This window comes from Tripterygium wilfordii, chromosome 10 (genome assembly GCF_013401445.1).
Source record: "Tripterygium wilfordii isolate XIE 37 chromosome 10, ASM1340144v1, whole genome shotgun sequence".
In the NCBI taxonomy this organism is placed as follows: Eukaryota; Viridiplantae; Streptophyta; class Magnoliopsida; order Celastrales; family Celastraceae; genus Tripterygium; species Tripterygium wilfordii.
This window is the reverse complement of record NC_052241.1, coordinates 7,889,172-7,903,714: the sequence shown is the minus strand read 5'-3', so window position 1 is coordinate 7,903,714 and position 14,543 is coordinate 7,889,172. Positions and strand designations below refer to the sequence as shown.

General features: G+C 35.6%; 1 protein-coding gene across 1 annotated transcript; it reads left to right on the top strand.

The window, feature by feature from the left end:
• Window positions 1-1,534: 1,534 nt before the first annotated feature.
• Window positions 1,535-9,718, top strand: LOC120007337. Its single transcript, XM_038857535.1, has 8 exons — window positions 1,535-1,739; window positions 1,784-2,197; window positions 2,283-2,401; window positions 2,479-2,690; window positions 9,119-9,175; window positions 9,282-9,342; window positions 9,396-9,463; window positions 9,643-9,718. Exons 1-8 carry the CDS (start codon window positions 1,535-1,537, stop codon window positions 9,716-9,718), a joined length of 1,212 nt encoding a protein of 403 aa, XP_038713463.1.
• Window positions 9,719-14,543: the final 4,825 nt, after the last annotated feature.

Below are 14,543 nucleotides of genomic sequence, written 5' to 3'. Positions count from 1 at the left end.
TGACAAATTAAAAGGTTTATCCAAATTACTCATTCTAGCTTCTATATTGTGGCCTTCCTCTACAATTTCCACTGAGGTCAGAAAAAGCAGATCCTCCGAGTGAGAATCACAATTTTCAACCATTGTTCCATTCAAATTTTGATCATTCACTATAGCCTCTTGGCTTAACAACTGCTGTTTCTTAACCCCTTCGCTGCTGTCTGTCTACATATTACTATTACTGTATTGGTAAATGGTATTGGTAATAGTGTGTGTTATGAGATTAGCAAAACAAAACGAGTTTTTACTTATTAATTCATTTAATTGTACTATGAAATTCATGTTAGACTGTTATAGTGCATTTTTTTGTTGAGACCTGCGGGTAGTTGAAATTCTGCTATTCTGGTTGTATATTTTTAGGGATATGGCTAGTTCATCTGCCGCTTCTAATTCCAATGCTGGTGAAGCCACAAGTGATGTGAACATTCAAAATGCATTGAAACGTGCATCCGATGATACTGGTTGGGAGTTTGGCGAACTTGTTGATGCTAGTGCATTAGATAGAATCAAATGCAAGTTATGTTCGGAGGCATCTACTGGCTCAAATGTCATGTAGTCAGTAGGTCAGGCAATGTGAGGGCTTGTCTCATAAGGCCAGTAAAGAGGCGAAAAGGCATGTGTTGAGGCACTAGATGATAAGAAGAAGAAAAAGACAGAGAGGCAAATTGAAGAGTCTGAACTTAGAAATGAAGTTTCGATATCTGGTGGTGCTACAGAGATGGATAAGGATATGGAAGTCATGGGATCAAGGAGGAGAAGAATTGTTCACGGGCCTATGGGTGGATTTGTGGAGACTAATCCACAAGCAAACACTGATTCTACAAAGTTTACAAAGCAAGCTAGTTTGGTTGCCTTGATGGACAAGAAGAAGGTGATCGATACGCAATGATACATAGCATGGTGGGCCAATGAGAATGGTATTTCTTTGAATGCCATTCAAAGTGACAGTTTCAAGCTAATGACAGAGGCTATTGGGCAATTTGGTCCAGGACTACCTACGTCGAGTCAGTATTGCTTGGGTAGTCGATGTTTGAAAGTGGAGGTTGTGAGAGTTAAGAACTCGCTAAAGAAGCATGAAGATGAGTGGGTCATATCTGGTTGTTCCATTATGACTAATGCTTGGACTGACCATAAAAGAAGGAGTATTATGAACTTGTGTGTTCATTATAGGGAAGGAATCTCTTTCATTTCCTCAAGGGAGGATTCCGATGTATCCCATACGGGAACCTACATATTTGACTATATCGACAAATGCATTGAAGACGTAGGGCCGAAAAAGGTGGTGCAAGTTGTGATGGATAATGCTTCTAATAACATGACAGCTGCAAGTTTGATGGAAACCAAGTGACCCAATTTATTTTGAACTTCTTGTGCCGCACATACGGTGAATCTTATGTTTGAGGCAATTGATAAACTTCTAAGGTTCAAGAGTGCAATTGATAAGGTAAGAGCCTTAACCATATTTATATATACTCATCACTCAACCCTAAGCACGATGAGAAAGATGATAAAGAAGCGTGACATAGTACGGTCTGGTGTGACACGCTTTGCTATTAATTACCTTTGTTTGCAAAGCTTGGTGGAGAAAAAAGAGCAACTAAGACTTATGTTTGCTTCCGAAGAATGGGCTCAGAATTCACATTCTAAGAGTGCGAAGGGAAAAGTGGCATATGCAACAGTTGTTAGCATATCCTTTGGAAGTCCGTGAACTCTTGCTTGGTTGTTTTTCGTTCATTGGTGAAAGTACTTTGGTTTGTTGATAGTGACAGACCATCTATGTCATGGTTGTATCGAGAAGTTCAAGCGGCGATAAGAGAGATCAAGAAAGACATATGTAGTGGACTTGAAAAGAATTATAAACCGATAATTGACATAATGGAGAGTAAATCCAGAGGAAGACTTGATTCCTCTTTGCACTTGGTGGGTTACTTGCTTAATCCATACTACTTTGCAAAGAATAAGGTGGAAATAGGAGATGATGCAACTATAATGGAAGCATATCTCGATTGTGTGGACAAGTTCTTCCTCGATGATCGGACCACTCAAGGGATAGTGTCTGATGATGAATTGATCAATTATAAGAAATTGGAGGGAATATTTGGAAGAAAACAAGCCATTTATGCTTATGAAAGTAAAGGTGTCAATGAGTTCAATCCCGGCAAGTCCTAACTCCTAAACTCCTAGATCAATTTTTTTTTCATAAATGGGAATTGATTAGTATTTTTTATCATAATGAATGTTAGCTGGGTGGTGGAGTAACTATGGTGGTAGTGCACCAAACTTGAAGAAGATGGCAACTAGAATTCTCTCATTGACCACAATTTCATCAGGTTATGAGAGGAATTGGAGTACATTCGACGGGGTAAGCAACTTTGACGTTTTTTATATGATTTTTTTTTGTATTTTTTTCATCTAATTTTCAACCACATTATCTTATAGGTGCACACTAAAAAGAGAAATAGAATTGACTCGGAAAGATTGAACAACTTGGTGTATGTTCAATTCAATGCAAAATTTCTCTATAAGAAGCGAAGAGTGAGTAATGATAAATATGTCTTTCAAGCGGATAATTGTACAAAAGCTCAACATTGGTTGGTTGATGGTGTTGACGACGAGAGTGATGTTGATCCCATATCGGAGCAACATGGGAGGTACTTGATCAAGCGGTAGGAGCTAATGAAATGCTTCAACCTAGAAGGAGCACTAAGAATATAAGAGAGATGATTAATGAATGATACTTAAAGCTTTGAACTTGTATGATATATTGGTATGTTATGCTCCTTTTGTTTTTGTAATTTGTGTGTGTACTGTTGGATTTGAATGGATTTTTAATTATGAAGATTCTATCAAATTGACATTACGATTCACATCAAAGAATTATGCATACAATTCTTGGTTGTGTCGACCAAATGAATAAGACACCAAGTTATTGTAAGAACGAGCTATGCATAAGATGATTTATAAATTACAGACAGCGTACAATTGTGAAATTCATGATTACAATGGTGATAGCTATTTGTACTATAATGATGGGTTAAGCTTAAGCATATCCTACCTTACAGTTGGAAGAGGCTTATCGCCAAAATCGAAACTGGCAAAGAAAAAATGTAAATTAAGGAAGATATAAGTCGTTGCTATCGTGAAAAACTAAACAATTAACGCAACAACTTGAGCAAATGCAAAAAAATATAGAGAATTGAAGAACAACATACCTAGGTTGAGTACTGGATCTCTTTAGGGATGGTTGTAGATGTGAATAGGTGTTATATTATTACAAAATGATGGCGAGTTGTGCAATACCTTGTTGATGGTTTCTTTTAGATTGTGAGGATGTTTAACGACCTTGAAAGTAGGGTACGTACTTAATTTTTAGTTTTGAATACAGAGATGAAGGATATTAAAAGTGTATTAAGTTCTCTTCAACTTTGAAGTTGATCCTTAAACTCTGAATTGAGTTTTTATTGGTTTGTTTACAGAGATAAGTTTATCAGGTTACTTTAAGGGAACTTTAGAACCATATCAAGCAATTGTAATTAGATATGGGTGATATGATTAAGCAATAGTTGAATTCCATATTGAATTGTCGAAAGGGTATAAATGTTGCCGAAAGGGTATTAATACTATGGTGTATCTAATTACATTCTTATCTATTTATGGAGTTTGAATTTCGAGGACGAAATTCCTTATGGTGGGGAGAATTGTAACACCTGGTTCCTAAACTTGTTTTAATTAGACATAAGCGTGGTTTTGTAAAATTAAACAAGTGAGAGGACCTATTAGGGATAAATATTTTAAGTGGGGACATGAAGGCAAATTGACCAAATCCATTGAAATAAATAAATAAATAAACGAATATAGAGTAATGCGAAGTCATTTTCTTCTTCGCAAACCTTCGTTCTTCCTTCTCGCAAAATTGGAAATAGAGGGAATAACCCTTGTGATATCACGTTCTGATCTACGATTGGTGGAAGTCATGGATTTGAGATGTTAGCAATATTTGGGTGTTGGATACTCAAAGCTTAAAATCAAGAGCATAAAGTAGGGAGAGAGTTGATTTGAGAAGAATGATACATCTAATGAGGAAATTTTTGATAGTGACAAAGCAAAGAGTAATCTAATCGCTCCTATGGTGGAAGAAACATTAGGACTACCTAAAAGTTCACCTTATGAACATGTTGTCCCATTTTCTTTGACTTTGACTAAGCCTATGGAGAAGAGTGACCCTAGGAAGAGCAGCTTTATAATAGACACTCTCAGAGAAGTGAAAATAAATCTCCCTCTTTTGGATGTTATTCAACAATTTTCTACCTATGCTAAGTTCTTAAAAGACTTGTGTGCATAAAAACGTCATGCTCAAGCATAAATTCTAAAAAAAGGTTCAACTCACCGAAAAAGTGAGTAGCATAATCATCTCAGGCATGCCGCCTAAATTTAAGGACCCCAGAGCTTTTACACTGCCTTGTGTCATTAGTGAACATAAGATCAAATAAACACTTCTAGATCTGGATTCTAATGTCAACCTCATCCGCTATTCTATTTATCAAGAAGGATTGAAAAATCTTAGACCCACTAGTGTTACACTTCAACTTACTAATAGGTCTGAGAGATTTCCTAGGGAATGGTCCCTATAGGGTGATTTACAATAAAAAGTGAAAAATAAATAAAATAAAACAATAAATTCAGGGACTACATTAACAGCCCTTTAACCATTTTTCTCATTTCTTTTATTTTTTTCCACTTTGTTCTATCATTTCTCTCATCTACAATCTTTCTTCTCAACACCTCCGACAACTCTATTCCAGTGACCACCACTGGAAACCTCTTCCTGTGTTTTTCCTTTGGTCGAGCTTTAACTAAGTTCGAGAGACATGAGACCAATCTTATGGAGTTACGCAAAAGACTAAAGTCTAGACAGCACAAAGCGAGGGACATATTGGTGGGCATTTTGGAGCTTTTACAATCTTAAATGATGTATGATTTCAAGTGTTGGGCAATCAAGAGACGACATATCCAAAAAATGCATATAGCAAAAATGTGAATGTTTTATTTGGATGTGTGATCACACTAGGAAAGATAGGATAAGAAATGAGATTATTATATCTAAGGTACGAGTAGCACCTATTGAAGATAAGTTACAAGAAAATCATTTAAGATGGTATGGACATGTTCAAGGTAGACATAGCGGTGAGGTGGTAAGGAGGAATGAGAGAATTTGTATAGGAGAAAGTAGGAGACGACAAGGAAGACTTACAAAGACATGGCTGAAGGTAATAAGAAACGATATGAAGTTAATAGGAGTGGATGAATGTATGATCTATAATAGAAATGAATGGAGAAAACGAATACACATGGTGGATTCCCGTTGATGTTCTCATAAACTTATGTAGCTGACCCCAAACTTTTGAGATAAAGGTTTTGATGATGATGATTTTCTTCTATCATTGAGGACAATGTTGATTTTAAGTGTGGAGAGTGGGGTATGACTTTACCATTAAAAAAAAGAGAAATCAAACAAGTTATCACATGTCTCATTCTTTCTCGAGTATTTGTGCATATAATTAACCATATTGTGGTACCAACAAGTTTGAGTTGAAGAACCCATAATTATCTCGTCATGTTTCTCAGTTAAGCATATTTCATCTGTTTACCTAGCATGATTGTGGCAACCGGAATCACGACGTAGGCGAACTTACTAAAAAATAGAAAGTCACCACCAATTGTTTTGGAGGCGTAATTGACCACCTTTAAAAATATTGGTCTAAGGTTTTGAAAATTGGGTTCGGGGGTTAATTGAGTGTAGGGAAGGTATTAACACCCTACAATACCCGCTCACGCTGTTACCAACATGTAAAATAAGGGCTAATGTAATTTTGATTTTTTGAAAACATTTTGGAAACTCCTCCTACAAGGGTATAGAATACCACGAAGTAAAAACTTACAAAACTGTAATAAAATATCACGAAAGAAGAAGCTCACAAAACTTTCGTTGAAAGGTATTTTTTGAAATTTTATTTTTTATGCCCCACTTTCAAATTTGACAATAATCATTTCGATTAAAATCATTTTTCTCGAGTGGATGATAAATTTTTTTTTTTGTTCGGGGCAACAACTATCCTGATTGTAAAAAGAACTTAAAATAAATGCTAAATCAAGTGTTGGCCCAAAAATGAACAAAATCTTGAAAAACACGTTGATTCACAAAAGACAAAGAAACTTTAAATCCAAAGTAGGCGCAGCCCACAAGGAAATTTGAGCCCAAAATGAAATAGGCCCATCAAGAAATTCAAGAACCCAAGACATCTTTGGCCCACAAAAGAAAATTTAACCAAAACAACCTTGGCCCACAAATTTACTTAAAACCCAAAACGTTTTTGGCCCACGAAGATATTTCAATCTAGAATCACTTTAGACTAAGCCCAGCCCACTAAATCCTTACTCTTCCCATACCTGCAAATCGTGACACACATAGTAGGTACTGAAGAATAAAACCAAACATCTTTGCACTAGGATAGCAGGGTATCCCTTACTAGTAAATGGCGGGGAAGTCTATTCTGTGCGGGGACATAATTCCATGAAGATGAGACGTCAATTTGAGGCCAACATCCAGCAAAGGAAAAAGAAAAAAAATTGAACAAAATCAAAGGAAGAAAAACAAAGCAGGTAGTGAGATGAATGAATAGAATGAAAGAACACATATAAACAGAGGGTTAGTTTGGTAGATCATTTGCAAAGCAGCAGATAAGCCAGCAGAAATGGTGGTAGCAGAAATGCTGGACAATTTTTGTAGCAGATATGCTGCTTAAATGCTGAGTAGGTGTTTGGTTGAACTTTTGTTGTTAACATTTGTGCTGTGTAGCATATTGTGATAAATTACGTACAGGGGTATTATACATTTTAGTTGTATACGCTGTATCCAAAAATACAAATAAATTAATTAATTAAATTTTTAATAACAATTAATTTATTTATTTATTAAATGAAAAATATTTTAATAAAACTATTCCTTAATATGAGGGGTAAAATTGGAATAACCGCCATTAATGAGGATAAAAAAGAGAATGAAAGTCAAATGCTACACAAATGCTTGTTAGGGGTAGCATTTACAAAGTAGTATAAAATGCTCCAGAAAAAACTCTCAGATTATGTGCCCACAAATTGTTGTTTGGCAAACAACCAGCATTTGTATAAATGCTAGTTAAAATTGTTGCCCAAACGGGCCCAAAGACTCCAACCCAAGTAGTGTACTAGGGCACTGAAGCAACTATCTCCATTTGAATGAAGAAAGCTCAAAAGGTTAAAACTCATTCGGTCACTGTTCGACAAAGAGGGGATGGGGCTTCCTCCTATTCGGAGATAGAATCTCACGAAAGAGGAAACCATTTTTCTTTCTGCCAAGAACACCCAAACAGAGAAACAATGTTAAGAAAAAATAGTGGAAGAAATTGAGATTTCTGGTAGATGAGAAGAAACTTTGGGTTTCCAAAAATGAATCCCCTCAAGATGAGTTTTATGGGAACAAAAACATAATGAAAAGGAAAGAAAAACAATAGGATTCTTCAACTCTTTCCCTCCCCTTTCTTTCTTCTTTTTCTCCCTTTCTCCTTTCCTCTCTCTTTCCCTTCTTCTTTATTTCCCTCTTTTACCTTTCCCCCTTTTTCACCTCTACCGCCTCCCTCTCTAAACCCCAGACACCCCACTCTTTTTTTCCTCCCCTTTTTCCGTGCAGCCCCCACCCCCTTTTGTGTGTGTTTGATAGAGCGGTTGTGTTGATTTTCAACATTAGTTGTTAAGCTGTGAGAAAAAAGTTGAGTTTAAAGCTGTGAAGTGTTTGGTGAAACTTTAATGTTATTTGCGATTAAGCTGTGTAAAAAACTTATTTGTATTGTAATTATTACGAATGAATAAACAAAATAATTTAGAAGTATAATTATTAATTTTAAGTATAATTATAAATTTAAAAGTATATTTTATGTAATACCCCGTCCTAATAAAAATAAAAGAAAAATATAGAATAATAAAAATAAAATGAATAAATGGGACTTAGTTGTGGAAAATAATAAAACTTGTGGGATGAAATTAGAATGTTATAAGGGTTTAAAGAATAGTTGAACTAAAGTTAGGGTCAAATAAGTAAAAGAACAAAAAGTAATGGCGCTCCACTTCCGATGACTTCCCGGCGAATCTCCGGCTGGTAAGGGCGCTCCAAGCTTGAAACCTACACGCACCCTCTATTTGGTTAAAGAAAAGAGAAGGATTTAGGTAAATTCTTGGTTCTAGGGTTAGGAGTTAAATGGGTTTTGGGGATTTTGATTCAAAGGGAGTTTTCTTTGTTCAATAACTTGAAATTAGGCTCTAATCTTCCTATATTATTAGGTTCAAGTGTGGTTCTTGAACCAATTCAAGAGGAGACTTTGCTTTCTTGATTGGTGAAACTAACAAGTTTCAAGGTAAGATTTCATAACTCAAATTGTTCTAATTAAAATTGGGTTAGGATGAAAATAATATTGTCATAGAATTTTAATGGTTAAACCTTGAAAAATTAAGGTATAATGTGAATATTTAGAAATGGGTTGGATTGTAGAATATGGAATGTGAGAGTTGAATGGGTTGAGGAATATGAAAATTTAATGAAGCTTATTTTATTGAATGAGTTAATGAATTTACGTGTAGTATACATTGTGGTTGTGATAAGAACTTGCAATTCGCTTTGAGGTAGGGAATTTTCCCCATTTTTGTTGAATTCTTCAAGTTTCATAAAAATATCTTGAATTTCCTCTTGTTTGATATCTTACCATTGTTTGGTTGATAAATTCATTTGGGCTACTCTTTGTTTGTTCCAAAGAGGGTCAAATCCCTATTTTATCCATGTTATTTGTCAATCCTACAATCGATTATTTTTTGTATATTAAACCTTGGAAATGTCAAGTTTGATTGACATGTTTAAAATGCTCTTCATGAAACGTGTGTGTATGTGGACATTGCACTCTTTTGTACATTATTAGTGGCATGGTGGATCACTGAGTATGGACTTGGGTGGTTCACTTAGGTGTTAGTGGATTGGAGGTTATTATGGTTTTAGGGCCAAGAGGGTGCTCCTTGAGATTGAGACTCTTGTGTGGATATATGAGATAGCCAGGTACTAGAGAACTGCATGGCGGCTCTAGTGTGGCTTTATGTGATCGACTCGGTACTAGAGAATTGCGTGGCGGCTCTAGTGTGGCATTATGAGATTGGCATGGTAGCATTGTGATAATGATTGAGGAGTCATTGGAGGTGAGTTTGGAGGTTCGGATGGGTGACCAGGTGTGCATATTTTTGTATTGACATGTTGTTGTATTTACTATCTTTAAATTCAGCTTCTCATTACACTCTATTTATATCCCTACTGGGCATTCGGCTCATTCCCTCTTTTCTATCATTTGAGGTGAGTTTGTTTTTGAGGTCGGTACTACAGATCAACAGGAGGGGGCGTGACCGTGGTGGCTTGAACGAGTGATTAGCTTATGTGTTGGACTTTGGATGTCCTCTGTTAGTTTGGGATTATATATATATATATACACACACATTATGAGATTGTTTTCAGAATTTGTGTTGGATGACTAGGAGGGTACTCCGGAATATTGAGACTCCTGTGTCTGGTAGTATGGTTGTGGTAGTGGACCCTGAGGGTCTTGACTAGATTGATTCTGATTGTTTCTGGATGTTATTCGATTATTATGAACTGGTTGATTTTTTTGTATATGAGCAGGATGACATTCTTCAATTTATGGGGAGATACTGCCCGATTTTCTACTCGATTTTCTCTCAACTCTATTGGAGTTGTGTGGAGTTAGTGGTGCATGATGTCATTTATCTTCCTGTTTCCTTCTCCTCACGCTCCGAGGGTCAGGGCGTGACGTTTTATTTGTATGTTTTAAATTTTAAATTTTTATTTCAATATTAATATTAATTATTATAATTATAAATGAATTTATAATTATTATTAAAATATAATTATAATTTTTATACAGTTATTAAGTTTAAACACAATTTTTATTAAAAAGTTATTAAGTAGTATAATACTAAATAATGCTAAAACTTTAATTTTTGGGTGGGTCCCATGCTTAAAATATAAGTACTTTATACCAAATGTGTGGAACCTACACAAAAATTTTAAAAAATAAAGGGCTATAGATTTTGGCGTGGGACCCATGTCAAAAAGCTACAGTATTATGAAAAATGCTGCACAACAAGCTCCATTTGGAGGGTTACTGCCCCGGCGGTAACTACTAACTTAATAGCCCATTTGGTGGGGTGAGCAGGGAAATTGGGCCCGCCCCAACCAACGCGGTACCAAACACACCCTTTATTTGATCCCAACATTTTTAGAGTTTCTTCTTTTGGGTGTGGGGTTTGGGCTTGTCTTGAAACTAATTGGGTCTTAGACTCATAGGCTTGGGTTTGTGGGTCATGAAATTAATTGGGCATTTGGGCTGCGAATTTATGGGCTTGGGTTGGATTTGTGAGAAGTTAAGAATTGGGCTTGCTTCAAAATTAATTGGACTTTGGGCTTGTCTTTATGGGTTGAATTAGTTCGGCTTTGGATAGTATGGACTTGAGTTTTTGTCAGATTTTGGGTTTTGGGTTGGGTTGAATTAATTGGGTTTCTTCAAAAATCAATTGGGCTTTGGACTTTGATAAATTTATTTGGAAAAATGTCATTTTAATACCCACCTTGACAAATGTTGGACACATAAGTCAAACAAAAATTCTCTTCTCCATATAAGTACCTTTTTCCACATAAATACCTCATTTAAAAATTGATAATTACATAATCTCACATTTACCATTCTTCTCCAATAGATATGAATTTTTAAAAAGAAACTCATATCTAAGACACCTGCTCTCCATCTTCACCATTGCCATGTTTGCCTCCATCTCCACCACTGCCACTATCCGCCTCCATCTCCACCATCACTACTGCCACCACCACCACCGTCGCTCTTCCACCATCATCGCACCTCCACAATCATCTTTTTCATTTTTTTTACTATCCTTCTTATTTTTATTAGTTTTCGTCTTTATCTTGTTATATCTGAGATCGTATGTTACTGTTTCAATATTAATATAGATTTGAGATCGTATGTTACTATTTGAAATAGTAACATTACGTGAGCAAAATGTATCAGCTCTGAGTCTCCCTTTTTAGTGGCCATTTTAGACAAAATATGGTTGGGTATTGTGCATCTCAGTGAGGGGACTCTAATGGCGGTGGTGATGTAGCGAACCTTGCCGAAATCGTCTGGATTTGAGACTTTTTCTTTCAAGTTACTGTTTCAAACAGTAACATCATCATGTTACTGTTGCAAAAATTAATATTAGACTAATATTGACCTACATTATCATGTTAATGTATTGCCGTTGTAATGCAGATCCATGTACTATATATTGAGTATTTTTAAGGTCATTTGCTCCAGTAAGAAATATGACAAGGAATTTTCATCCCAAGTAGCTTTCTTTCCCTCATATCTACACACCTGCCTCGCTTAGATGCATAACCGTTTGACAACTTCAAACTAGAGACCCAAGCACAAACAACCCTTTTTTACTCCATGTTGAGACAAAATTGTGTTTTTGGTTTGAAAGATTTACTGTTGCCATACTCAACTAACTCTAAAGCTCTGTGTTATAATAATGCAAAATATTCAATCCAAACTTAGCATTATCCTTTATTTTTCCTTTAACATCCATACACATATTGAAAATGTTATCGAACATGTTCTTCTCAATATGCTTGACATTGAGGTTATGTTGTATGATATTATTGAGCCAATAAGGTAGATCCAAGAAGATGCTCTTTTTGGTGCAATTATGTTTTTGGCCATATCCCGACGATGATAATGGGCATGTCTCAATAATCTTTGGAAAGTTCAAAACTGACACAATACTTTTTCTCCATTCAAATGTGGAGGAGATTTTGATATCTCCATTTGATTCTTGGAAAATACATCCTTGTTCCGCATAAATTGATGTCTCGTAGGCAAAAATTGTCTATGACAATCAAATCAGAAATTTTTCCAACCATTTTTCAAGGTAAACACCCTTGAACGCTTCATGCAGCAAGGACATGCTAACTTCTCCTGTGTCATTCATTCATACAGCATATCATAGGTAGGAAAGTCATTGATAGTCCACGTCAACGTAGCTCTTATAACAAAAAAAATTTTCATTGACATATCGTATGTTATGACAACTGATTGAGCTCGTCTATTAAGGGTTGGAGATAAATATCGATTCTTCTCTTCCAATTATGAGGACCCGAAATGATTATTGTCAGGAACATAAACTCTCTTTTTGTGCACATCCCAACCAATAAATTATAAGGAGCCAAAATCACAAGCCAACATGAATAGTTCTTGCCAGATTGTGTGATATGAGTGAAATCATCTGCACACAAACCTAGTCTTGTATTCTACATATCTGAAGTGAAATCTCGATATGTTCTGTCAGAGTATTTCCATGCTTCTCCATCAAATGGATGACACAGGATGTTGGACTCACATTGATGCTCATAATGCCACCTCATCTTCTTTGTTGTAACTGTTGAATTAAATAGCCTCGAAAACCTGGGAATCAATAGCAGGTACCACATGCGTTTAATTGAAATCTCCTTCAAATTTCCACATCTAGTTCTCCGAGGCTTACAATAGTTTGCCTCGCAAAATTTTCAATGTGCCAAATTAGTGTCATCCTTATAGTATACTCCTTCCGTTCAATTTTCTTAGTCCTCCTTTCTATTTTGGGTTGTCCCAAAACTGGTGTCACTTTTCTTCATTAATTAACAATTTTGTCGTTGTATTTCAAAATTACCCTTGTAACTTTAATGACCATTGTTTCAAGGAAAAAAATACCACCATAAGTAAGGGTAAATCTAGAATAACATGGCTATTTTGTGTAGTTGAATTGTATTAAATCATATCTCCTTAAAAAGTTAGATTTTCAAAGGATGACAAACAAATTGGGATAGAGGAAGTATCATACAACCATCTGTACAACAATCGATTAATTGATACTTAAGTCCGAGTTTAGACACCAACTTATTGGCTTGATAGAAATCTACAAGCATCCTATTATCTGCAGGCATCGTCTCTTTAATAAGGTGAATGACGTTTGCGAAATAACTCTGTGGCATATTATAGTTAGCTTAATGCTTAAAAGTGTCATCGCAGCTGAAAACTCCGAGTATGAGTCGCATCCATCCCACGGTGGAGCTTGGGTAGTAGACAACATGTCTAAGAAACTTTGCACCTCAGGATTTGGTGGTTCCGGCATGAACTATTTGTTGTAATTATCTCATTGTAAAAGCTCCTCCCCAACCAACAATCCAATAGCGTCCATTACAATATGCTCGTATGGGTTGAAGTTAGCCCAATAATTGCTTTGCCAATAGTAATTTGCAGCATCTGCTTACACATCGACAACCGCCACAGGAGCAATATTCGACATTTCTTCACCATGACTTGTTCAGTAGTGATATCCAGGTTCAAAACATTTTATATATAAGTACATCCATACATCCTCTAACCCTCGAAATCTTGTGCACTTGCACCTAACACATGGACACTTTATTGTTTCTATATTTTGAAAGTTGAATTATTTTTACAAGCATAATCAATGAACTCCTCAAACCCCTTTCAAGAACTCTTCAGTAATTCCAACTCGATTGGGGTCCAACTCTGTTCTACATCCACGTATGAGACTCAAGCACTTCTATGATAAAAAAAAACCAAATGTGAATAGAAGAAAGAGAAAGAGGTAGTAAGGAAGATGAAGCAGAGAAATGAGAGGATGATAAATGATAGAGAAGGGAGCAAATGAGAATGAAGGTAAGAAGAAAGTTTGTCTGTAGTATAAATCATATTAATGACGGAATTGCAATTCCATTGCTAATTGTGTCATGAAAATCAACTGTTTCCTTGTAGGCTGTCAAAACTGCACGTTTATAGCATAATATCAATAAATGTGTGAGCTTTTTACATGTACATGGCATGCCAATGTATAGTGTTTGAAAACTTGTACATACTGCTTAAAAAACCATGTAGATTAGTTTTCAGAACCTTTATTTAGAAAACATACACATTTGATATCATTAAATATACAGTACCATTCAAAATGTGTACATACTATTTGTATATGTATGCAGTGAACCTATTGTTTAGATTGGAATATAGGTATTCTAGTGGTGGCATTGTGGGGGGTCCCACAGTTCTAAAGGCTTTTATTTTAATTATTTATTATTTGCTCCTAAAACTATAAATGCTTCTGTTAGCAATCTGTAGACCTTATTTTGGCAAAATGGAGCATGTGATCTAACAAAGGAGAGCAAGATTAAAGCTTGATTCAACAGATATAACCCAAAAAAACACGAGGGTTAATATAAATTATTGAATTGATGACTAGAGACATTAGTAGTTGCACAAAATGACAAAAAGGTGAAGTGTCTGAAAGAGAAAGTTTACCTAATA

What these genes read in the sequence shown, in the direction of transcription:
- LOC120007337 (XM_038857535.1), top strand. Translation starts at nt 1,535, where the DNA reads ATGAGAAAGATGATAAAGAAGCGTGACATAGTACGGTCTGGTGTGACA. An exon ending in TGTCAATGAGTTCAATCCCG is followed by an intron (nt 2,198 to 2,282) that starts GCAAGTCCTAAC and finishes AATGAATGTTAG; the next exon opens with CTGGGTGGTGGAGTAACTAT. An exon ending in CCTCTTTTCTATCATTTGAG is followed by an intron (nt 9,464 to 9,642) that starts GTGAGTTTGTTT and finishes TTGGATGACTAG; the next exon opens with GAGGGTACTCCGGAATATTG.